Source organism: Neovison vison, chromosome 1, assembly GCF_020171115.1.
Source record: "Neovison vison isolate M4711 chromosome 1, ASM_NN_V1, whole genome shotgun sequence".
NCBI classification, from domain to species: Eukaryota; Metazoa; Chordata; class Mammalia; order Carnivora; family Mustelidae; genus Neogale; species Neogale vison.
In genome coordinates, this window is record NC_058091.1 from 248,660,236 (window position 1) to 248,687,312 (window position 27,077).

Genomic DNA, 27,077 nt, shown 5'->3' on the forward strand with positions numbered 1-27,077 from the left:
TCAAACCCATGTTGGTCAAGGGTCAATTATATTTTCTCCTGGTTCATAACTTGTATTTTAATCTCTTAACAGAACAAATGTGTTTTGGTTTTGTTTTAATATCGATGAAATCCACTTTAAAATTTTTCCTTTAATAGATCTTGTCTGTGGTATTAAATCTAAAGACTCTTTATCTAATTCAAGGTCACAAAGATTTTTCTCTTATGTTTCCTTCCAGGCATTAATAGTTTAACATTTACATTTAGGTTAATAATCCATTTTGTATAAACACATAAAATTTTATTTATTTTATTAAAAAAGTGAAAGAACTTTATTATTCTTCATTATGCATAATGATGTCCACCATTTTCAAGAGCATTTCTTGAAAGATCCTTTTTTTTAGGATTTTATTTATTTATTTTAGAGAGGGAGTGTGTGTGTGTGTGTGTGTGTGTGTGAGAGAGAGAGAGAGAGAGAGAGAGAGAGAGAGCAGGGGGAGGGGCAAAGGGAGAGAGAGAGAGAGAATCCAAGCCAACTTCACACTAAGCTGAGCATGGAGCCCAGCATGCGGCTAAATCCCACAACCCTGAGATCATGACCTGAGCGGAAATCAAGAGTTGGACACTTAACCTACTAAGCCACCTGGTGCTCCTATTTATTAAATAGAATTTGTACCCTTGTAGGAAATCAGTTGGCCATATATGTGTGGATCTACTTCTGGAAACTCTGTTTTTGTTTTGTTAAGATTATTTATTTATTTATTTATTTGAGAGAGGGAGAGAAAGAGCACCAACAGTGTGAAGGGCAGAGGAAGAAGCAGACTCCCCACTGAGCAGGATCCCAATGCAGGACTCGATCCCAAGACTCCAGGACCACAGCCTGAGCCAAAGGCAGACACCCAGCTGACTGAGCCACTCAGGTTCTCCTGGAAACTCTATTTTGATCCATTGACCTACATTCTTATTTCTTTTTTTTTTTTTCTCCCAATTTATTTATTTTCAGAAAAACAGTATTCATTATTTTTTCACCACACCCAGTGCTCCATGCAAGCTGTGCCCTCTATAATACCCACCACCTGGTACCCTAACCTCCCACCCCCCCGCCACTCCAAACCCCTCAGACTGTTTTTCAGAGTCCATAGTCTCTCATGGTTCACCTCCCCTTCCAATTTACCCAAATTCCCTACTACTCTCTAACGCCCCTTGTCCTCCATGCTATTGGTTATGCTCCACAAATGAGTGAAACCATATGATAATTGACTCTCTTTGCTTGACTGATTTCACTCAGCATAATCTCTTCCAGTCCCGTCCATGTTGCTACAACATTCTTATTTCTTAAACTATACCACATCATCTTGACTACTCAAGCTTTGTAGTAAGTGTTAAATCAAGTGGCATGATTCCTCCAAAACTATTTTTCTTTTCAACAGTGCTTTGGCTATTCAGTTATTTGCCTTTTCATATAAATTTTAGAATCATCTTACTTATATCTTCAAAAAGGAGCTCAGGGACACCTGAGTGTCCCTGGGTAGCTCAGTGGGTTAAAGCCTCTGCCTTTGGCTCAAGTTATGATCCCAGGGTCCTTGGATCGAGCCCCACATTGGGCTCTCTGCTCTGGGGAGAGCCTGCTTCCTCCTATCTTTCTGCCTGCCTCTCTGTCTACTTGTGATCTCTGTCTGTCAAATAAATAAATAAAATTTTTAAAAAAAGAGCTCAAACTTTCATTTTGTGTTAAATCTATAGATCAATTTGAGAAGAGTTGCCTCTGTACTATGCTGAATCTTCTAATCCATGAATACCATATGTATCTCCCTTTATTTAGATTTCCCTTTATTATTCTCAACATTTCATAGTTCTTATTACACAGATTCTGCACATATTTTGCTAATTTTATACACAGATATTTCATAATGGAACTATGAAAAATTTTAGATATATTTATATTACATATGTATTTACATGTGTATTGTATATATACTTGTATGTATACACATACATATACTTAAAATTTCAGTTTCAGAATGTTCAATTCTAGTACATTAAGTCACACCGACCTTGTTGACTATATTCTGTGATCCCATTAAGCTCAAATAATAGCTTTAAGAGTTTTAAAAATATATTTATATTTAATATATTTAAATATATTTATTAATATATATTAATAAATATATTTAAATTAATTAAATAATAATCAATAAATTAATTAATATTAATTTATTTATATTTATTAAATATATTTAAATATTTATATTTAATATATTTTTTAATATATTCTTCATCATTTTCTACTATGCAAGGAGTCTTTTTTTTTTTTTTTGCAAAAAGAGACAGTTGTATTCCTTAGCTCAAAATATTTATACTTTTTCATTTATTATCTTGTTCCACTTCTAGTCCTCCCTAGGAAGAATGCAGTGGACAAACCTGCCTTGTTCTAGACTAAGTGCAAAAATATTCCTTCTTTCACTGTTAAATGTGATGTCAAGTATCAGACAGATAGTAGATATTCTTTATCAAGGCAATTCTCTTCTATTCCTAAATTTCTGAGAGTTTTTATTGTGAGTAGATAATGAAATTTGTCACATGCTTTTTCTCTGTCGGTTGATATGATCATGTCTCTTCTTTAGACTTTAAGTAAGTTTAATTATATGCATTGATTTTCAAATATTCTATCAGTTTTCCTTTTCTGAGATAAGCTCTATTTGGTTCTGCTCTGTTACTCTTACATATTACCAGGTTAAATTGCTAATTTTTATATCTATGTTCATGAAGAATATTGGTCTGTAGTTTCATGGGTACTTTTCTCCTTGGCTTCTTGGTTTGGTTTTTGTATCAGGGTAATGCTGACTTCATAAAATGAGTTGGGACTTGTCCTCATCAATCTGTTTCCTTAAAAAAGAGAATGTAAAATTGCATTATCTTTTCTTTGAAAGAATTCACCAATGAAACTTTCTGGTCTTGAAGATTTCATTCATGGATGGTTTTAAACTACAAATTCAATTTCTTTAATATGTATAAGATTATTCAGGCTCTTTCAGATCAGTGTAAGTTTTGTTAGTTTGTGACTCTCAATCAATTGGTGTATTTCAGCTAAGTTGTCAAATTCATGTACATAGACCTCTTTGTATTATTCCCTAATGACTTTTTTAAGGTCTGAGGAGTTTGTAGTAAGATATCCTTTTGTTGCTGATATTATTTTGCCTATTTTCTTTCTTTCTTTCTTTCTTTTTTTTGGTCAGACTTACTAGATGTTTAGAATTTATTTGACATTTTCAAAAAACCAGGTTTGCTTTCATTAATTATCACTATTGCTTTTCTGTTTCCATTTGATTGATATATACTGTTTAATACCCCCTCCCCTCCTTTTCTTCTTTGAGAGATAACATGTAGGAGGGAGGGACTAGAGGGAGAGGGACAAACGGAGAGGGAGAAAGAGAATATTAAGCAGGCTCCACACCTAGCATGGAGCCTAACTTGGTGCTTGATCTTATGACCTTGAAATCATGACTTGAGCAGAAATCAAGAGTCGGATGCTTAACTGACTGATCTACCCAAGCTCCCCAGTATTTCCTACCTTTTGGTTGACACAAATGTGTTTTTGTTTTGTTTGTTCCTCTTTTTTAGTTTATTTAGCTAGAAATTCAGATTATTGATGAGACCTTTTCTCTTTTTAATAAAAGCATTTGATCATATAAATTTCCATCAAAACATTGTTTTACTTGCATCCCATAATTTATATGTTGTCTTTTCATGGTTTTTGCTTTTTTCAGTTCAAAAGTCTCTATTTTTTTTTAATTTCCTCTTCGAGCCATAAATTATTTATAAATATTCTTTTCCAAATATTTAGAGAACATTTTCTTCTTATTCTTCTATAATTCATTATTAGTTCAATTCCATTATGTTTAAGAACAGAAAGCATATGATTTGATTCATTCAGATTTCTAAAAGTTTGTTTTATGAGCTAGAAAATGTTCTCTCAGAAAATGTCACTTGAAAAGCGTGTGTATTTTGCTATTTTGGGTAAAGCAATGTGTCCCTATCAGTTAATAATGCTGTTTAATTCTTCACATGCGTGCTGATTTTCTGTTGACTACTAAGATATGATTATCAGTATCTCCAAATATAACTGTGCATTTGTTTATTTCTCCTTTTAGTTCTGTTGGTTTTTCTTCCATGAATTTTAAAGCTCTTTTGGTAGGTTGCTGAAATATTTAACATCATTATATCTTCTTGGTGAATTGACCCTTTTATTATTATATAACGTCCCTCTTAGTTCTTAATAATTTTCTTCATTCTGAAATGTACATTTTAGCCATAGAAGGGTTTTTGGTTTTTTTATTCATGGTATATATATTTTACATACTACATTCGAAGTGAGTTTCTCACAGACAGCAAAGAATCACGTCTTTTTTTTTTTTTTTATCCAATCTGGTAACTTTTTAAATTGGTGTGTTTAGACTACTTTAATTTACTCTAATTATTGAGATGTATGTTGGGATTTCGGTCTGCCATTTTGTTATTTGTGTTTTATTGTTGATGTCGTTTGTGCCCTCTTCTTTCCTTTCTTCTGTTTCCATTTCCTGTCTTGTTTCTTTTCTTTTGAAATAAAAGCTTGGATAAGAGGGAAGGTTGAAAATTTTTTGAGTATGCCATTTTTATTTATTTATTGTGTTTCCAACTACATGTTTCTATATACCTGTTTAGTAGTTGCTTACTATAGGTTTTACATTATATATATCCAACTTTCAAAGTTTACTTAGAACCAATATTTTACCAATCAAGTGAAATGTGGGAAGTTTAACATCATATAGGTCCTTTTATACTCCTCCATATAAGTTGGATTTGTCTTGCATATTACATTTAAATCTATCAAAAATACCATCAGATGATATTATAATTTTGCTTTCAGCTATCTAACATATTTAAAATATTCAAGAGGAGAAAAATTATATTATATATACCAATCCTCCGTTCCTTTTTTTTTTTTTAAAGATTTTATTTATTTATTTGACAGAGAGAGACACAGCGAGAGAGGGAACACATGCAGGAGGAGCAGCAGAGGGAGAAGGAGAAGCAGGCTTTCCGCGGAGCAGGTAGCCCAATGTGGGGCTCGATCCCAGGTTCCTGGGATCATGACCCAAGCCCAAGGCAGATGCTTAATGACTGAGCCATCCAGGTGCACACCAATTCTCCATTTCTTTTGCTCTTTCCTTATTCTCGATGTTCCAGTTTCCATTAAAGATAATTTGCCTTCTCTCAGAATTACTTACTTTGACAATTCTTTTAAAGTTGCTCTTTTGGTTATGAATTCTCTTAGTTTTCCTTCATTTGAGAATGCTCTTATTTATCTTTATTTATATTGGCAAAACTTTCTGTCAGTGTTTTAAAAATGGTGTGCCACCCAACTGGTTCTTATGGTTTGTCATAACAAATCTCCTGTCAAGAATATCATTGTTCCCCTAAAACTAACGGTTTGTTTGTTGTGTCGTTTTGTCTTTCTCGTTAGTTTTCTGTTTGATTGTGATGGCTCTAGCTGTGCATCTCTTCAGGTATTTCTTATTTGAAATTTGCTTGGCCTCTTGAATCTGATGATTTAAATCTTTTGCCTAATTTGAAAAAAATTCAGTCATATTTCTTCCCTTTCTGTCCTTCTGGGACCCATAATGACTACTTCTGATATTTCCCACAGATCCCTAAGACTCTCTTCATATTTTTTCCCAATCTTCTTTTCCCTCTGGTGTTCAGACTGGATATTTCCTTCTGATCTACCATTAAGTTTGTGAACTCTTTTCTCTGTCATCTTGATTCTACCACTCTGTATATGCAGACAAATTCTTATATTGCTTACCTTTCTTAAATTCTTAAATTTAAATTCTTAAATTCTTTCTTAAATACTTCCATATGGTTTTTGTTATATTTGCTTATTATGTTTACTTATTGTTTATTATATATATTATATTAAAAATATAATATAATATAATATATATAATTGAGTATATGTTTATTTTGAGACTTTCAATTCTTTCTTTCATGTTAAAAATATTTACCGTTACTTTTTGGAGTATTTTTATAATAGATATTTTAGTCTTTGCCATATAATTCCAAAATTTGCACCATGTTGGGAGTAGTATGTGCTGAGTGTCTTTTCTCATGCAAATTGAGACTTTCCTATTTCTTTATAGATGGTGTAATTTGGGGTTGTTCTTGGACATTTTTAAAAAATTTTTTAATTAAATTTATTTATTTTCAGCATAACAGTATTCATTATTTTTTTACCATACCCAGTGCTCCATGCAATCCATGCCCTCTATAATACCCACCACCTGTACCCCAACCTCCCACCCCCTGCCACTTCAAACCCCTCAGATTGTTTTTCAGAGTCCATAGTCTCTCATGATTCACCTCCCCTTCCAATTTCCCCCAACTCCCTTCTCCTCTCTAACTCCCCATGTCCTCCATGCTATTTGTTATGCTCCACAAATGAGTGAAACCATATGATAATTGACTCTCTGCTTGACTTATTTCACTCAGCATAATCTCTTCCAGTCCCGTCCATGTTGCTACAAAAGTTGGGTATTCATCCTTTCTGGTGGAGGCATAATACTCCATAGTGTATATGGACCATGTCTTCCTTATCCATTCGTCCGTTGAAGGGCATCTTGGTTCTTTCCACAGTTTGGCGACCACGGTCATTGCTGCTATAAACACTGGGGTACAGATGGCCCTTCTTTTCACTACATCTGTATCTTTGGGGTAAATACCCAGGAGTGCAATTGCAGGGTCATATGGAAGTTCTATTTTTAATTTCTTGAGGAATCTCCAAACTGTTTTCCAAAGTGGCTGCACCAACCTGCATTCCCACCAGCAGTGTAAGAGGGTTCCCCTTTCTCCACATCCCCTCCAACACATGTTTCCTGCCACAGCAACTTCTTTCAAGATATGTCTCCAAAGGCAAAGGAAACAAAAGCCAAAATAAACTTTTGGGACTTCATCAAAATCAAAAGCTTCTGCACAGCAAAGGAAACAGTCAAGAAAACAAAGAGGCTACCCACGGAATGGGAGAAGATATTTGTAAATGACAGTACAGACAAAAGGTTGATATCCAGGATCTATAATGAACTCCTCAAACTCAACACACACAAGACAGGCAATCATATAAAAAAATGGGCAGAAGATATGAACAGAGACTTCTCCAATGAAGACATACAAATGGCTATCAGACACATGAAAAAATGTTCATCATCACTAGCCCTCAGGGAGATTCAAATTAAAACCACATTGAGATATCACCTTACACCAGTTAGAATGGCCAAAATTAAAATTTTTTTAAATTTATTTGACAGAGATCACAAGTAGGCAGAGAGAGAGAGGAAGGAAAGCAGGCTCCCTGCTGAGCAGAGAGCCTGATGCGAGGCTCGATCCCAAGACCCTGGGATCATGACCTGAGCCGAAAGCAGAGGCTTTAACCCACTGAGTCACCCAGGCACCCCGTTCTTGGACATATTTAATACTATACTGTAAGACTCTCAGTCTTATCTAATGAAGAATGATCTTCTTCTCCTCAATCTGCCGATGGATTTGCAGGTGTTTGTAATCTTTAGATAAGCTCTCTAGCTGATCTCCTGCTAGCTGAAGTAGTCTCAGCCTGATACTTCTCCGCCATCTTGACTCCTCCCCTGAAGAATGCTGATACTTAAAAAATTTTTAGCATAAAATGATAAAAGTTCCAAAATTCCAAGGTTCTGTAGGCTTTGGTTTCATTGTCAAATTTCTATTGCCAATTTTCAAAGCTCTTTACACTCCTATCCTATATGTTTGTCATCTAGTGACCAGGCTGGGAATTAGGAGGCTCAGCAGCTTAGTAGCTCATTTTGCAAAGAAATTTCATGGTTATATTCACACATGCAAAGCTGAGGTGAGCAAGAATGGTTGATAAGCAGCTGTATGAGGTTCCTTTCCCTCGCTCTTCCCTCTTCATTATCTCCTTTTACCTTGTATGTTCTCATGGTTTGCATTTCAGTAATTAGTACTGCCAGAAGGTCTGGGCTTTAGGTACCCTCCTCTATAGTACAGTTTTCATCACTGTGTCTAAGATTGAGCAGTAAAATGGTGGTTACAAAAAGCCATGGGGTTCACCCTTCCCTTTCAAAATAAAAGCTCTATAGACCAGAGAGGAAGATTCATCTCAGATTTTTATGACTCCTATTATTGACACTGTTGCTGTCCACACTGTCACTATCATAGGATTGCTTGGTAAATGGGGCAGGAAAGAATGCAGACAACTTTTTTGAAGTGGGGGAATTTCCCCCACTTTCTCTGAGCATTAGGAGACCTTCCAGGTGCTTGATACAAACCTAAGGGATTTCCTAGCTCCTTCTCTCACTCTATATGCCCTAATGACCACCTTTTAGTTACGACTGTTTTGAGTCCAGGACAGAGAAAAATAAACTTACTGCTGGTTTGGCGGTACTTCAAATTCTCACCTGATTCTCAATCTGCACACAACTATTTACCTTTTAACATCCCCAAATCGTTGTTCCATTCTCCCTATATTTTATAGGTATATTCAATGAGACGGTGGAATATGTTCATTCCAGCTTACCTTAAACTAAATATAGAAGTTTCTTCTCTGCCAAAAAAAAACCCCAAACAAACAAACAAAACAACCCAATAAGAACTAGCATCTTGTAATTTAAAGAAAATTACCTAAGAAACTGTATTATTTCTACAATGCAAATGAAGCACCTCAATAATCTCAATATTCTTTAGAGTCATTACCATTCCTAACCACTTAGGAACTAGAATTGGAAAGATTATGGCATGTGCAAAGCAACAAATGTGCTGGATCATCAGATTAGTTTGGTATTAATGACACAAAGTGCTGTAATATCTGGAAAAGCATTTTCTTCTGTATGGGCTTACACAGTTGTTGCACTTTTTAACCACCTAATAATTGATAATATTCTATGTATCATAATAGAACTGACCTTCTGAAAAATTTCACTAAAATTATATAGATTACATTGATATTAGTATGTGCTAATAATTAAACAAAGGGAAAAATCATTTATAAGCTCAATTTTCTTCAATTCTCTTATGATAAGAAAATAAATGATACAGAAAAATTCTGAGATCAAGGCAGAATCTTCTGATCATGAGATTATTAAATTTGATGACCCCCCCTTTTTTTTTAATACTAAAGCATTTGGATACTTCAGAGAGGTGTATCAATATATTTATGCTTGGAAGCCACGATGGTATAAATGTAGGGAGAAAGCGTGGCTCGAAACAAAGGGAAACAAATGGGAAATTTTAGTTACCCAGGCAAGAATACCAAAAGGAAAGCAAAAAGGAAAAGACTTAAAAGAATGTGGAAATATTTTCATTTTATTCACTACTCTGTCCCCAGCACCTAGCACCTCATATGCTTTTAGGCACAGAGCAGGTACTCTGAAATGCTGGGAAAAAATTGGATGAATGAAACACAATAAAGAGAAGGAGAGAAAAAAAAGTCAAAGAAGATCATCTGAAATGAAAGAACCAAGGAAAACTGAGGAAGAAGGGCATGTAAAGAAAAACAGTTCCTATTATCTTCTAAGACTGAATCGAGGACTTTCAGAGATCAGAATTTAGAAATAAAAATCATCATCCTTTTTCTTTCTGACACTCAGACCCTAATGCTCTGTGGTATCCGGACTGAAGAAAAGGAAGGTCGGAAGAAATAATATAAAACCAGCTTCCAACACATGCAGCAAATGCTCTTTTGCTGATTCCTAGTAAATTTAATTGTTATGACCGGGGGATTAAGTAATGAGATACCTAAATTAAAGAAATAATTATTTTAGCTTAATATTTCTGAAATAAGCACTTTTAATGTATAATTTACAATTCTGAATAATATATAAAAGCATGTCTGAAATATGTTCATTAATAATAGAGTGACCATACAGTTAATTTGCCTGGGCATTGTCCTATTTTATGTTTTTGTTTCTTATTAATTATGTCTCCTTTAACTTTTCAAAGCTTCTAAGTGTAAATTATAGGTTATATGATCACTTTATCAGTATATGAATGTCATGGCCTTATTGTTGCAAAATTAGAGTGGCCTAACCTGACTCCTTGGTTTTCTTATTTTCTTTACCAGAAGCCCAAACTTTGGTGTATTTTCTTATATTATGGGCTGGTGCAATCCAATTGTCTTCTTTTGACACCCAGTTTTTCCCTCTCCTTTCCTTTCTGCTCCACAGGGTTAGTGTTCAGACGTGCTTCAATTTAGTATGCTTTTTGTTCATCATTAATGCAACAATGGGAAAAAAATTAAATGTTGAGAAATTGCAAAGACTGTAGGTTGTAGCAATTTCTTATAAAATCCTCTTAAAATCCTTTCACAGTTCTACTGTCCCATCAGGTATGGTAAGTGAAAATCTCTTTGAATGTCTCCCTTAGCTTTTATTTCTTAACACCCTTTTTCCTTCTTCTTACTCTGGTTTTAGAGGGCCATGAATTACAATGTCATCTAAGATGGCTTTATGTTCTTCCAGTATATAAAACCCCAATGTATAATGTATAAACATATACAGCCTTTAGTCTGACAATGTTAGTTTTCTGTAACTGCATAGCAAATTACTATAAATGTAGCAGCTTTTAGGGGCACCTGCATGGCTCAGTGGTTCAGTGTCTGCTTTTGGCTCAGGTCATGATCCCAGGATCCTGGGATCGAGCACCATGTTGGGATCCCTGCTCAGTGGGGACCCTACTTCTCCTTCTCTCGCTTCCCTTGCTTGTGCTCTGTCAAATAAATAAATAAATAAAATCTTAAAGAATGCAGTGGTATCTAATAACACCCATTTATTACTGTACAATCCTATTGGTCAAAAGTCTGGGATCACTTAACTGAGTTTTCTGCTTAGAGTCTCACAGGGCCAAAATCAGAATGTCATCCAGACTGGACTGTAATCTCACATCTGGAAAAATACCAGTTTCTATGTTCAGTTAGGTCGTTGGTACAATTCAGTCCCTTGCCTCTGCTTTAATAGGTGAATGGAATTAGACCTCCAAAGCTTAAGGTAAACGGAGGGAGTGGACTTACATTGCAAAATCCCTTCCAAGCAGAACCTAGATTAGTGGGGCCGCTGGGTGGCTCAGTGGGTTAAAGCCTCTGCCTTCAGCTCAGGTCCTGGTCCCAGGGTCCTGGAATCGAGCCCCGCATCAGGCTCTCTGCTCAGCAGGGAGCCTGCTTTCTCCCTTCTCTCTCTCTGCCTGCCTCTCTGCCTACTTGTGATCTGTCTGTCAAATAAATAAATAAAATCTAAAAAAAAAAAAAAAAAGAACCTAGATTAGTGTTTGAGCAACCAGGAATGTCAGGAGTGTCATCTTTAGACATCTGTCTACAACATAGGATATATTCCATTTGCATTTCTGGGAATAGCCACATTATTAAAGAGTGAGCAGCAATTTATAACAACATATCTCATACCAATATGATAAATTCTGGGTATTTCAAACCTGGATCCAATTTATATAAAATTAAACACATTTAAGGCAATGCATGTGTCTAATAGGTTTACTAATCCCTTTTACTGAAGTATACGTCCCACTATATTGAGTGAGCAAGACCCCCACTGTCACTGCTGAATCTAGCAAGGCCCTGGAATGGACTTTGAAGATGGTTAATACCTAAACATATTTGAATTCCATTGAAGACTTGATTACATTACTAATTCACTTACAAGGTAAGATTTACATAGGAAAAGCAGTAACTTCATTCTTTGCCTGGTCCAAAGGAATACAAATTTCAAAATCTTGAATATGAAACTAGCATTATTTTTTGGTAGAAGAAATATAGTTCTGACCAAAGAGTATTAAAATAGAATGGATCTTAGCAATTTTTCCATAATTTTGGTCTCTAAAATTCTCTGTGCTTCAGGTGTTATAACGCAAAAGAAATGGACAAGAGCTTTTTAATGAAAATTAAGCTACTTAAAAAAACTAGCTTGACCTCTTCTTCTCACCCAATAAAAATGATTACTTCTGATGAAATGTGGTTTGGAGAATGTACTAGTGTTTGGAAAGGGAAGTGTCTGGAGATTCTCACATGTGCAGTATCAACATAAAATGGTTATTTAAGTATGTTTTAGTGTCTGAATATGTTCCTTCTTGGCAGTTGATTTCTAGGTGGTCTATAGGCCTATTTGACGATTTGCAAGCATATAAAACCAGAATTATTCAGAAGAGTGTAGAAGAATAAATTATCATTCCAATCTACTAACAGATAGGACAAGAAACTTTATTAGTAATACAAGAGCATCCAAGTCCTAGCAATACAATGCAGAGAGGAGCAAATCATCCCAGAATGGAATATCTGGTGGTAAAGGATGCATATCCTCTCTTCTCAACAAGAGCTAGAAAAATATTCACAGCTAAAACTGACCAACACATATCTTTGCCAGCTCTACATACTCACCCATTGTATATACTTCAATGTTCTTAGGAAGTTTCATGAAAAACACACATACACTAGCAATCACTGACTTCTCACCATGGATTATCAATCATTCCCAAGTTAGAGCAGAATTTTTCAAAGAGTATTCTGCAGAATCCTGGGCTTCTATAAACTCTTTTTTAGACCTTTTCAAGAGGTCCACAAGGTCAAAACCACCAACATTTGTGCTAATGGGGCAAATGCAATGGTAGACACAATGGCTTAGCACAAATAAAGGCAGCAACACCAAACTTGAGAGTCAGTCATTTTTATTTCTCACTGACACTTGCTCCCAGTGGGAAAAACTACAGTGTCCCTTTAAAATGGCCTAGCTGAAAAAGTAAAAGGTATTAATTTTACTAAATCTGCACCCAAATATAGACATTTCTTAATATTTCAAAACAAAGAGGACGTATAGATAAAGCATGTCTGCTGCAGACTAAAAATACGATGTTGTCTCTAGGAACAGGTGTGTGAGACAGTTTGAGTTATAAGCTGAACTAACATTGGTTTTTATTGAACACCCTTTTTACTTAAAAGAATGTCTAACAGGGAAGAGATGCAAGATGGCAGAGAAGTAGCAGACTGAAATGACAGCAGATCCCAGGAGTTCAGCTAGATAGGTATCAAACCATTCTGAACACCTACAAACTCAATAGGAGAGAGAAGAGAAGAAGAGCAACAATTCTAGGAACAGAAAATTGACCATGTTCTGAAAGGTAGGACGTGGGGAGAAGTGAATCCGAAGTGATGGGAAGATAGACCGTGGGGGGAGGGGTTGGATCCTGGCAAGTGGCAGAGCAACGGAGCACAAAATCAGAACTTTCAAAAGTCTGCTCCACTGAGGGACATGGCTCCAGAGGCTAAGCAGGGGTGGAGCCCTCACAGCAACAGGGTGGTCTCAGGTCCTGTGGGGTCACAGAATGATCAGGGTGTGTGAGTGTAGCAGAACTTGCAGGTATTAGAGCAGGGAAGCCGGCTACAGAGACAGAGCTGAGGAATGAGCTCTCAGCTCAAGGTTACCTTAAACTGTGATCTATGGCACAGTCAGGCCACTACTCTTTCAGCAGGGATCCCACAAGTGGCAGATCCAGGTAGACTCACCTAACTTCTCTGGAGGCAGGAATCTGCTGGGTTTGGATACTCCAAACAGGGCAGAGTGCCAGACACAGAAATGCTTCTTCACAGCCCGGGTGAGCTCGAAGCATGGCTGAGACCAGGGAGATAGAAGTGATTGAGTGCTTTTCCCTGAAGGCACACTGAGGAGTGGGGCCCGGAGCTCTCGGCTCCTCTGGGCTGGATAGTGGGAGGTCACCATTTTCATCCCCGTCCTCCAGAGTTCTACAGAAAGCATTCAGGGAACAAAAGCTCCCGAGAGTGAACCCGAGCAGATTACTTAGCCCACCCCTGGCAACAGTAGTGCAATTCCGCCACGTGCAAAGACACTTGAGAATCACTAAAACAGGCCCCTCTCCCAGAAGAGCAGCAAGAACATCCAGCCAATACCAAGCTCAGTGATCAAGGAGAAGAGCGGAATTCCAGAGGAAGGGAAAACAAAGCATGGCATGGAATTCATGGCTGTCTCCCCATGATTCTTCAGTCTTACAAAGTTAATTAAAATTTTTAAATTTTTTTCCTCTTATTCTATTATTTTTTTAAATATTTTATTTGTTTATTTGACAGACAGAGATCACAAGTAGGCAGAGAGTCAGGCAGAGAGAGAGGGGGAAGCAGGCTCCCCATTGAGCAGGGAGCCTGATGTGGGGCTCGATCCCAGGACTCTGAGACCATGACCAGAGCTGATGGCAGAAGCTTTAACCCACTGAGCCACCCGGGTGCCCCTTATTCTACTCTTTTCTCTTTTAATGCATTTTAACTAGTTTATCGTAACAATACCTTTCTTTAAAAAAATCTTTTTGAACCTTCATTATTATAGTCATATTTTATCCTTCATTGTATCTAACTTTATATTTTGTATACACATAGGGTTTTTTCTTCTAAAATATTTTGGGATACAACTTCTTCTAATAGATCAAAGTATACCCTAAATCTAGCACAGAGCATTATTCTAGTCTCCAGCCTGAGCAAATTTTCTCCACTTTCTTTTTCTTTCATTTCCCATCCAACTTATCTTATCAACTCCTTTTTCAGACTTTTTAAAAATTTTTCATCATTATGGTCATAGTCCATCCCTTCACCGTGTTTACTCTTATTTTTGTATATATATATATTTTTTTTCCATTCTTTAAAATTTTGGGAGGTAGTTTCTTTTGAGAGACCAAAATATACCCAAAATCACAAGTGGGTGGCTCTGTTCTATTCACTAGTCATATATATATATATATATATATATATATATATATATATATAAAATTTTTCAATTAAAAAAAATTTTCTGAAGTTCCTTTTACCCCCTTTCTTCTTCCCACAATCTGGGGTCTCTTCTGATTTGGTTAACACACATTTTTCTGGGGTCTTTGCCACACTTTTAGTATTTTATTCTCTTGTTCATATATATATTTTTTTAAGATTTTATTTGTTTATTTGACAGACAGAGATCACAAGTAGACAGAGAGGCAGGCAGAGAGAGAGAGAGAGGGAAGCAGGCTCCCTGCTGAGCAGAAAGCCCGACTCGGGACTCGATCCCAGGACCCTGAGATCATGACTGAGCCGAAGGCAGCAGCTTAACCCACTGAGCCACCCAGGCGCCCTCTTGTTCATATATTCTTATCTGGATATAATAACAAGGTGGAAAAACTCACCACAAAAAAAGAACAAGAGGTAGTACTAAAGTCTAGGGACCTAATCAATACAAACATTGGTAATATTTCAGATCTAGAATTCAGAATGACAATTCTCAAGGTGCCAGCTAGGCTTGAAAAAGGCATGGAAGATTTTAGAGAAACCCTGTCTGGAGAAGTAAAATCCCTTTCTAGAGAAATAAAAGAACTAAAATCTAACCAAGCTGAAATCAAAAAAAATATTAATGAAGTACAATCCAAAATGGAGGCTCTCACTGCTAGGATAAATGAGGCAGAAGAGAGAATTAGTGATATAAAAGACCAAATGACAGAGAATAAAGAAGTTGAGCAAAAGAGAGACAAACAACTACTGGACCATGAGGGGAGAATTCAAGAGATAAGTGATACCATAAGACAAAACAATATTAGAATAATTGGGATCCCAGAAGAAGAAGAAAGAGAAAGGGGGACAAAAGGTATATTGGAGTGAATCATTATAGAGAATTTCCCTAACATGGCAAGGGAACAACATCAAACTCCAGGAGGTGCAGAGAATCCCTCAAAGTCAATAAATATAGGTCCATACCCTGTCATCTAATAGTAAAACTTACAAGTCATAGTGACAAAGAGAAAATCCTGAAAGCAGGCCAGGATAAAAAGTCTGTAATATACAATGGTAAAAATATTAAATTGGCAGCAGACTTATCCACAGAGACCTAGCAGGCCAGAAAGAACTGGCATGATATACTCAAAGCACTAAATGAGAAAAACTTACAGCCAAGAATACTATTTCCAGCTAGGCTATCACTAAAAATAAAAGGAGAGATAAAAAGCTTCGGGGACAAACAAAAATTAAAAGAATTTGTAAACACCAAACCAGCTCTACAGGATGTATTGAAAAAAAGTGTATCTTGAGAAAAGTACCTCTTTTTCAGGCTATACAGGATTCCCACAGATAAAAGAAATAAGAACTCAAATACAAAATTATATGACTGAGTGACAAACACCAAGTCACCAAAAACAAGATTCAACAAAATGAGCAAATAGGACTACAACCACAAGAATGTCAATGACAGAATTATTAAAGTGAATGTTAAAAAATATACTTTTAATGATTTAGACCAAACAGGGAGTTTAGAAATGGAAGACCTATTGAAATAAAAAAATTCTTGAAGCTGAACATATGAAATTATTAAGAAATATAAGAAGGGGGGCACCTTGGTGGCTCAGTTGGTTGAGTGTCCAACTCTTCGTTTTGGCTCAGGTCATAATCTGAGTGTCAAGAGGTCAAGCCCCAAGCTGGACTTCATGCTCAGTAGTGTGTCTTCTTGAGATTCTCTCCCTCTCCTCCTCCCTCTGCTCCTCCCAGCCCTGTGCAGTCTATCTCTTAAATAAATAAATAAAAATTTTAAAAATACAGGAAGAAAATAGACAGTTGGTATAAACTAAGAAATACTGATGAGAAAGTTACCTGGAACATAGCACAGAAAGTCAAAGACGGATGTGAAGACAGAAGATATATATGGAATCAGAACAAGAAACTGCAACATGATTTTATTTAGGATTTCCCAAAAGAATGGGAGATATTTGTTCTGATTTTAAAAAGCAAACTTGGTAATATCAGGCTTCCTTTTACAATCACTCTCTTGGGAGAAATCTCCTTCTAATCTGAACATATATCTACTAATGGGGTTGACATATTTTTCCTTCCCTTCCCTTTCCTTCCCTTCCCCTTTCCTTCCATTTCCCTTCTTTCCCTTCCCTTTCCTTCCCTTCACTTGCCCTTCCCTCTCCTTTCCTTCCCTTCCCCTTTCCTTCCATTTCTTTCCCTTCCCTTCTCTTTTCCCTTCCTTTTCCTTCCCTTTCCTTTCCTGTGTTCTCTTCCCTTCCTTCCCCTTCTCTTCCTTTTCCTTTCCCCTCTCAGTCCCTCCCTCCCTCCCTCCCTCCCTTCCATCTTCCTTCCTCCCTCTCTCTCTCTTCTTTCTCTTTTAATTTACCCTTTATGTATTCTGTTCTAAAAATGGTTGCTAGAGTCTTTGGTTTTATTCAGTACATATAATTCTTGTTTGTTTCTTGTTCTTGTTGGTTTCTTATTTTTTATATTCTAAGTTCTAATAATTTTGGTTATGTGTGTTGCAAATCAGTAATTCCAAGATTCACGTTATTCCACATTGTGATTTGCCTTACAGTTGATAATGTCTTACAATTAAGAATTTCCTGCATTGTTGTTTTTTCCTCTTCAGTGGTACATGAAAGAATGGTAAGTCTTAAAATCAATGACAATCAAGGCACCTTAAAATCCATGAATATGGTTATCTTCTACCTCAGAGAATCTTGTTCCCCACCCCCATCTTATTATGATATTTTTTGATACACAGGAATTTCAAATGTAAATATAGTTGAATTTATCAAGCATTTCCTTTATAATTAGCATTTCTGTATTATTTTAAAAACCCTTGTCTGTATCTCAAGAATATGAAATTAATTTTCTATATTTTCTCTTCTGATTTTTTATAAATTTAAACCATGCGATTCATTTTAACTTGTCTCCTTGTACATAAGTATCTTAACAGCATGTGTTCTGCTCTCACAGTGTTCTGCTTTGTCTATTTCCCTAACACATGCAGCAGCCTTGTCTTATTTATCACATACCATACTTGATAAGTGATAGAGAAGATTCCCCTTCCATATTCTTTCTTCACTAATGTCTTGGCAATTCTTAGGCCTAGTCTTCTCTATAACATTTAGAATCAACCTGTCAATTTTCCTCCAAAACTCTTTTAGAATTTTTATTGAAATAAATTCCATCACTAGGTCAATTTGAGGAAAATGCCCATTTGGTTTTACCTTTAGTCTTTCAGACCATGAGTATAGTTTATATCTTCAGTGAGTTATGCCCTCTTGGATTGAATTATAAAATAGCTCAATAATTTTCTCCATATGTCCTATGTATTTTGTTATTAGATGTATTCCAAAGAATTTTATTTTTTTCATATATTTAATAGAATTTTTGAATTAAATGTTTCACTGCCAAATGCTGGTATATAAAATGCAAGTGGTGACTGAATATTGCTTGAATATTTAACCACCTCACTCTACTGTTAATTTTAATAATTTAATTCCATTTTTTTTAATGGAGACAATTAAACATCCACTTCATTTTAAGGCCTAAAATTTCTAATGCACTGTTGAATAGAAACAGTGAAAATAAAATTCTGTTTCTGATTTTGAGAGGAATGCTTTTAATGCTTCACTATTTTTCTAAAGATATTTACGTATTTTGTGTAAATATCTTTAAGTGAGTTAATAAAGTTTCTATTTTGTTCTCTTTTGCCAAGAGTCTTTACCATGAATGTGTTTTCAGTTGTATGAAGGACATTTTCTTTATCCGTTGTGATGATCATATGGTTTTTATCTTTAATTGTATTACACAGTTACATTTTAAGATTTTCTAATGTTAAAGTACCGCTGTATTTCTGGAATAAATCTAAAATAAAGTAACTCCACTGGGTTATTTAAAAATACCTTGTGAGATGTTATCTACTAATATTTGGTTTAGAATTCTTTCATTTCTTTCCTGAGTAAGAAAAGCTTATTGTTTTTCTTTCTTACACTGTCCTCTTTAGGATTTGGTAAGAAATTTATATGGGTTTAATTAACCTTTTTCTATTTTCTAAAATAGCTTATATAATATTGGAATGGTCTGTTCATGTAATTTTAGTAGAAATCATCTATAAAATCCTTAACAGTTGGTATTTTTTTTTAAGATTTTATTTTATTTATTTGATAGGCAGAGATTACAAGTAGGCAGAGAGGCAGGCAGAGAGAGAGAGGGGAAAGCAGGCTCCCCACTGAGCGGAGAGCCTGATGTAGGGCTCAATCCCTGGACCCTGAGACCATGACGTGAGCAGAAGGCAGAGGCCTCACCCACTGAGCCACCCAGGTGCCCCAACACTTGGTATTTTCTTAAAAAGATTTTAAAGAATTGATTATAGTTCTTTCACTATTCATAGATGAGAAAGACCATTTTTTTAGTTTGGTCTCTCAGCTAGAATTGGTCAACTATCGACTCATGTTTCTTAGCACAACCCTAGTTTGTTGCTCTTTACACATATTTATATGTCATAATACAAATTGCTACTTTTTTTCTAATGCAAAAATCATTACCAGTTCTTAAAATAAACTACTGGGTGAGGACTGTTGACCCCACAGTCTATAAAGATATGAGAGCACTGGATTTCTGGATTTGTTCTCTATAAGTCATGGGAGGAAGTAATTATTTATTGGAAAGTGTATTATTTTCTATGGCTACTGAAATATATTACCACAAATTAAGTGGCTTAAAATGCCCAAGTTTACTATTTTAAATTCTCTTTATTAGAAGCTTGACCCAGCTCTCACTGGCCAGTTCCAAGGTATCAGAAGGTCATCTGTGCATTCTTCTGGAAGCTCTACAGGATAATCCATTTCCTTGCATTTTCCAGATACAAAGACTGCTGATTTTTCACTTTCTTCCACCTTCAAAAGCAGTAATGATGAGTTCAAACCTTCTCACGTTACATCTCTTTGGGCCTTTCTTCAGTAATTATATCTCCCTCTGACTCAGCTCTTCTGCCTTCCTCTTAAGCTTTTAAGGATCCTTGCAATTCCACTGGGCATAGCAAGACAGCCTAGGATAATCCCCCTATTTTAAGTTCAGTTAATGGGCAGCCTTATTCCATCTGAAACCTTCATTTTCCTGTGTGATGTAACCCAACCTATTCCTAGGTTTCAGGACTGGAACCCGTACATCTTTGGGGATCATTATCCTGCTGCCACAGAAAGTAAGGCAACTTCACCAGCACCACCAGCAAAGAGTTGCCTCTTGCATCCAGAATTGTATATTATTTCTCCTGAAATTTGAGGTTATCACAGGGTCCATGCAACCTAAGACTTAAAAAATCTGAATTACACTGGCACAATTCTAAGAGGTCTCTGGCTACAAAATGAATCTCAACTTCAGGAATGTTAAAAGGTGAACATACATATGTATTAGAAGAGATGTTGTGTTGATAAAAACATATAATAGCATCTTTTTCTTCCAGCATCTCTATATCTACTCACCAATCTGCCAAACCATCCATGTGATAAAAAGAATGGGAAAAAGTAACTGGGGAAATGGCAAAACAACTTGTACTTTTTACCCTCTAAACAGCTTTTCAAATATAAGCTTAAAAATATGTACAATTATCAAATGAAGCACTTATGTTTAATATCCCATAACACAAATTAGCCTAACACATTTAAGATGTACATATCTTTTTTATCAGCAAATGAGCAAAATATTGTTACAAAGTTAAAATGCTGATAAATAAGTTATTTCCAAGTTTGTATTTGCCATTTCTTTATGTATTTTAATTTATATAATTTAGTCTGTAACTTCATTCAAACTTAAATTTTCTCACCTTCAATGTTCTAACAGTATTGTCCTCTATTATACAAACATATCACACTATAGAAGAAAGCAGACCCATTATTCTAAGATCTGAGACAGAGGCCAGTACCACACTTACTAACAGTGATGCTGGGCAAATTTATAACACCTCAACAGGAATAAAAAGGGACGTGAGACCACGTCGGGCTCTCTGCTCAGCGGGGAGCCTGCTTCCTCCTCTCTCTCTCTGCCTGCCTCTCTGCCTGCTTGTGGTCTCTCTCTGTCAAATAAATAAATCAAATCTTTAAAAAAAAAAAAAAAGGGACGTGAGAGATCTAACACATACTGAATGCCAATTAAAAATGAGCCACCTTCACAAATATTACAGTTTCACAATATTCTGTGGTATCAAGAATATAGATTCTATGGCAAAAGTGAGGAATCCAAAATTTCACAATGTGTTAAATAACGTGCCCACATCTGTGCAGGTAATAAACAGCAGAAGTCTGATTTGAATCTCGATATCTGATTTCAAAATCCAAACTCTGTTGTATTTTGGTGTTTTCTTTACCTATAAAGTTATGATGATAAAATGAGAGAGTCTGGATTGTGAAGGAATTAAGTGAGATAATGTTGATTCATGTGTTGCTCAAATTACAAAATATAGCCTAAGTCCAACCATTGTTTTTAAAACACAAGCATTCCTCTTCATGAATAATTCAAGTTAATACAATAAATTCAAAGATTTGTCTGCTGTCTTTCCTCTCTTACTATACCTACTAGGAGACTTAAGAGAAATTGCCATCTTAAGGTCATCATTCAGGTCTATATTATCCAAACTAATAAATACAAAATTCATTTTCCTTTCTTGCAAAGTTTTCATTATATAGTATCCAGTGTGAAATGGGCTGCCTTCATCAGTAATAGAAGAGTCTGGAAGGTATACACTGATATAAGAAAAGCATTTGACAGGTGAGCCTGGGTGGCTCAGTTGGTTAAGCAACCAACTCTTGGTTTCGGTTCAGGTCATGATCTTGGGGTCATGATCTTGGGGTTGTGAAACTGAATCCCACATCAGGCTCCATTCTGGGGGTGGAAACTACTTAGGAATTTCTCTCTCCCTCTGCCCGCTCCTAACCCCCAGCTCCCACTCCTACTTGTACATGTTCTCTCTCTTAAAAAAAGAAGAAAGAAAAAAAAAAGCATGTGGCATGATACAGCCCATAGTATTACATAAGGAGATTTTAAAATGTGTGTCACTTAAACATTTTATTGATAAGACCTAATCTCTTTTGTTTTGTACACTAGAGATTGAGAGCTGTTAAGATGACCTGTAAGCCACGTATATTTGTTTAACTTTGAGAATAATTCAATGAGAAGTTTACCTGCTTCCTTTAATCATAGAAAAAATTATTACTATTGCCCCATATTCTTCTTTCCTTATAAATGACTATGTGAGTGAGTATCAGGGAAAATCTACCTCTTATGCTGCAAGTTACAGAAATAAAAACCTTAAGTTTGTTTAAATAATAAAGATATTTACTTGCTCACACATTTGGAAGTCCAAAGGTTAGCCCATGGCCTGTGGATGAGGGTGCAGTGATTCAACAATGCCGTCAAGAAGACGACCCCAAGAATCTAGGCACTCAGAAATAACGACAGATCTCAGGAAGGGCACTGGACTTTACAAATCCTATGTTATAATATTTAAAACCAGTTTCTACCAAAGTCTTCATGGACAGGTTGAACAGAGAGAGGGACTGATTATACTGTTTTCCTGATGAACTCTGATGGTCCAAACACATCAAGGTACTTCATTATTCAAATGTGCTTTAAACCAGAAAATAAGTTTCATAGATAATGCATATTATGAATATGTATGCTATTTTCGATTTAGCAAGATGTGAAACATAGACATAATCAAAAGGAAACTGGTTTGCCTCATGATAACACTTGCTTCTTTAGGCTGTGTGTCCACACTGGGAAGAGGCAGTTAGCATGCATAATTATGGGAGACACTGCCCCAGCTGCTGATTTTTCTCAGATACTTGAGTGAGGCAAGAAGTGGATCTGCCTATATTAAAGAAGGTTTTAGGGGCAGTACCATTGTTTAAGTGGAGGGAAAGGTAATTGTCTCGACACAGGCTTCATTGGTAATTCAAAGCTTGTGTGGTTAGGTTGATTAAAGCTATACGTTGAGAATTAATTTCTAGAGATTTTGACAAGAAAAGGAGAAAAAAAACAAAACAAACAAACAAACAAATGAAACACTGCAGCAAGCAGGTGAGAAAACATTAGAAAGATCATCCCTAAATCAAGTCAGCTTTTCCTTGGGGTGTCCAGATCTTTTTATGCTACAGCCCCTTGTGAACCAAATATTCCTTTGACTCCATCATTAAGAGCTTAACACTAACTATAACTATTTTCCACTTACTATCTCAGATTTTCATCACCTAAGGTTGATGAGAACTTAAGATGATGGAACTAGTTAGAACTGATTTTTTTTAAAATACCTGTACCCCTTTATTTTGCTTTTGCCCTTTTTAGGTTGTTCAACCTTACCAAGAACATATGACACGTCAAAGATGGTTAAGTTAAAATACATCCTACCCTACAGAAATACAACCCATATCATATGTCAAAACCAGACCATGATTCTTAACTATACCTTATCAATAATGCCTTATTATATACAGCTACATGGCTTAAAAATAATATATGTATACAGCAGTATAATTAATACATGGTTATATATATAGTGACATAAATTACATAGATATATCACTTATGTTAGCAAATATGTAGTCATTCTCTCAAAATTAAGAGCTGTGGTTTCATGGATTCTACTGGGTGTGTGGTTATTGTTTTAGGAATTTAAATATCCAGGTCAAAATACAGAAAATTTACTACTTTATGTACAGAAAATCGGGGAAATGAGATGAATTTTCTTGACAATCTGCAAAGAATTTCAAGCATATATTACTAGAAAAAAGAAAATCTATTAGCCTGAAAAAGGTCAATCACATTGACATTAATACATTTTGCCTTGGTTTAGCAATAATAATAGAATTTTGCTGAACCCATGCGTACATCTCTGTCTGTGATGATAAGAAAAAAGAACTCATGAGATTCTTAAAACCTAGTTTAAAAATTTTCTCCAGTATATAGTGTATTTGTGTCTTTAGGCTGTTTCATTAATAACTGAAGTGTTGACCAATGATTAAACATAAGGTTGGAAATATATACCTCCGACAGTCTAAACAAAAAGACATTCCATTAAAACCAGCACTCTCAAATAATTTCCTATACTTAAACAAATGATGTATTAAAGGTGTCCAGAACTCCTCAAAGTGTAAAAACTTTTACATGCACTTACCAACAGTATCACATGGTTCATCTTTGTGAACACAGAAATCTTTCCTAGAAAGGAAACAGAAAATGGAAGTAAAAATAAACTTTTCCACAGTCAGTAGAGATTATGTGACTCATTTTTGATGATTACATTAACAACTGAATCATATAGTTTATCTCCAATAATTTAACAGAACTGAAAATAAGATTAAATTTTAATTCTAAGAAAAAATGAGAATTATTAAATATTTTTTAAAGATTTTATTTATTTATTTGACAGACAGAGATCACAAGTAGGCAGAGAGGCAGGCAGAGAGAAAGGCAGAAGCAGGCTCCCTGGTGAGCAGAGAGCCTGAAGTGGGGCTCGATCCCAGGACCCCGAGATCATGACCTGAGCTGAAGGCAGAGGCTTTAACCCACTGAGCCACCTAGGTGCCCCGAGAATTATTAAATTTTTAATGACACATCTTTTATGATATAATACGGAAGCATGTTGTCCTATTTCATTAAAAATACTTCAAAAATAAAATTCTATCTTGTTTTGAATGTTACCGGATTTCATTTTTTTATTACAAAAAATAGTATCGGGTATTAGGACATGGCTTTCTGTTTGATAAATACTGAAAGATCTCTGCTTCACAGGCATAAAAATAATTTCCAGATAGAAGAGTCAAATTTTAAAAACACAGTTTAAAACAGCAAAATATTTTATATCATAACACTGGCAAAAATTTTTAAAAGACTGATAGTAATCATTTTTAAAAAGGCATGAGGAGTGCACCTGGGTGGCTCAGTGGGTTAAGTCTCTGCCTTTGACCCAGGTTATGATCTCAGGGTTCTGTGATTGAACCTTGCATTGGGCTCTCTGTTCAGCGGAGAGCCTGCTTCCCGCTCTCTCTCTGCCTGTTGCGGGGGGGGCATGAGGAAATTAGTATTTTTACACAGAGGCAGAATATAACCATGAAAAATATGCTACAACTTGCTATTTGAATACCGTATCTTGAAGAGCTTCAGAGCAAACTATATGAAAGCACAATTTTAACTACCTTTTCAATTTTACTAGTTATGTGACCTTTGGCAACTTACTGAACCTTCTTGTGCCTCTGTTATCTCTACAGAAAAAAGGGATAATATGGACAGTATCTACCATGTAGGTTTATAGTGCAGGTTAGGAGATTTAATAAGATTAGAGCTTATTAGATTTATTTAATAAATAATATAGATTAGATAATAAATAAATAAATAATAAAGATTAATTTAATAAGACATACATACATACACACATTTACTTATTTATTTAAAGAAAGGGGTAGGGCAAAAGGAGAGGGAAAAGCCGATTCCAACTGAGCAGGGAGCTGAGCAGGGAGCCCGATGCAAGACTCGATCCCAGGACCCTGAGATCATCCCCTGGTAGAAGTCAGATGCTTAACTTACTGAGTCTCTACATATAGAACACTTTAATGTGAGTTTAGTGAATGTGTTGGATAAGTAAACACAGAGAAAACTTAAAAACAATGCCAGGCACCTACTAAGCTGTCCGGAATTAATTGTTCACATTTTTGTTGTTTTGTTGTTCTTGCTGTTATTTCTATACTATAATTTAAGCAATTTCCTACTGATGAGCAAAGATGTTTAGATTCTACAGAATTTTTACTATTACAAACAATACACTAATTAGTCTTTGTGGGTGTGTGAGAGAGAAATAAAATTTTTTTTTATTCCTCACTCCGTTATAGCCATCTGAATGCCATTTCTTTCTTTTTTTTTTTTTTTAAAGATTTTATTTATTTATTTGACAGAGAGAAATCACAAGTGGACGGAGAGGCAGGCAGAGAGAGAGAGAGGGAAGCAGGCTCCCTGCTGAGCAGAGAGCCTGATGTGGGACTCGATCCCAGGACCCTGAGATCATGACCTGAGCCGAAGGCAGTGGCTTAACCCACTGAGCCTCCCAGGCGCCCCCCTGAATGCCGTTTCTAAATTAAAAATTATAAAATTACGTGCAACCCTCCTGTCAATTACATCAATGACATTTACACTTTGATGATTAAAATGGTTAGTTTTCAATTCATATTTTCCCAGCTCATCAGCAGCATCTGTGATCTAATATCTGTGCAGGTCTGTAAATGTCCCATGCATATTTAAAATGTAAAGAAATAAACAAAAAACCCAACCCTTAAATATAGAGAACTGGAGAGTACCAGAGGGGACATGGGTGGGGGGAATGGGTGAAAAGGTTATGGGATTTTAAGTGATGAACAGTGAATAAGGTATAGAAATTTGAATCACAATATTGTACACCTGAAAGTAATGTAACACTGTATGTTAACTATCCTGGAATTAAAATTTTAAAAATATATATTTTCAAATGGGTTGGAACAAAGCTATACATGTGTATTAGATCTAGTGACATACCCAACTCTGACATAAAATTGCTTAATTAGAAATTCTAAATTTATTTTTAAATTTGTAACTGAAAAAGAGGTGTTAAAATTCCATTGCAGTTATACATTTGTTGCTTCCTTCTGATTCTGACTAATTTTTCCTTTATGTTGAAACTAAGTTAACTCTGAATTTTTATAATTTATTTTGAATTATTTTTTACTATTGTATAGAAACCATATGTACTGTCCTAATGTTTTCTGTATTAAAGTTTATTACATCTGATATTAACAAATATACTAGTAATACATTGATGTTTTCTTGGTATTTTTTTCTTTGTTTTACTTTCAGCTTTCATTTTCTCCAAGTCTCTTACAAAAAAGCATATGGTTAAAATTATAAAACCTAATTATATAATATAAAAATGAATTTAATATTTTATTATGGATATATTTGATTTCTTTATTTGTTTTTTCTTTATTATTTGTTAATTCTATTTCCCATTATACTTACCTTCCTATCTAGTTTTATTTTCCTTTCTTTTTTTTTTTTTTGCTACTACTTGAAAAATAACGTTAGATTGTGTTTTTTACTTCCACATTTACATGGCACTGTATTATTTTCCTATTGCTGCTGTAACAAATTTCACAAATTCAATGATGTAACATAAATGTATCATCTTACAGTCTTACAGTCTTAACATCTTACAGAAGTTTGGAGTTCTCTGGGCTAAAATC

General features: G+C 35.4%; 1 protein-coding gene across 1 annotated transcript in view; it reads right to left on the bottom strand.

Annotated features, from left to right (window-relative positions):
• ADAMTS19 (ADAM metallopeptidase with thrombospondin type 1 motif 19) overlaps window positions 1-27,077 on the bottom strand; it is a 244,146-nt gene that overhangs the window by 146,481 nt on the left and 70,588 nt on the right. Inside the window, exon 7 of the mRNA XM_044228322.1 lies at window positions 23,987-24,030. Within this exon, the coding sequence (XP_044084257.1) occupies window positions 23,987-24,030 (44 nt within the window). The remainder of the gene's footprint in view (window positions 1-23,986; window positions 24,031-27,077) is intronic.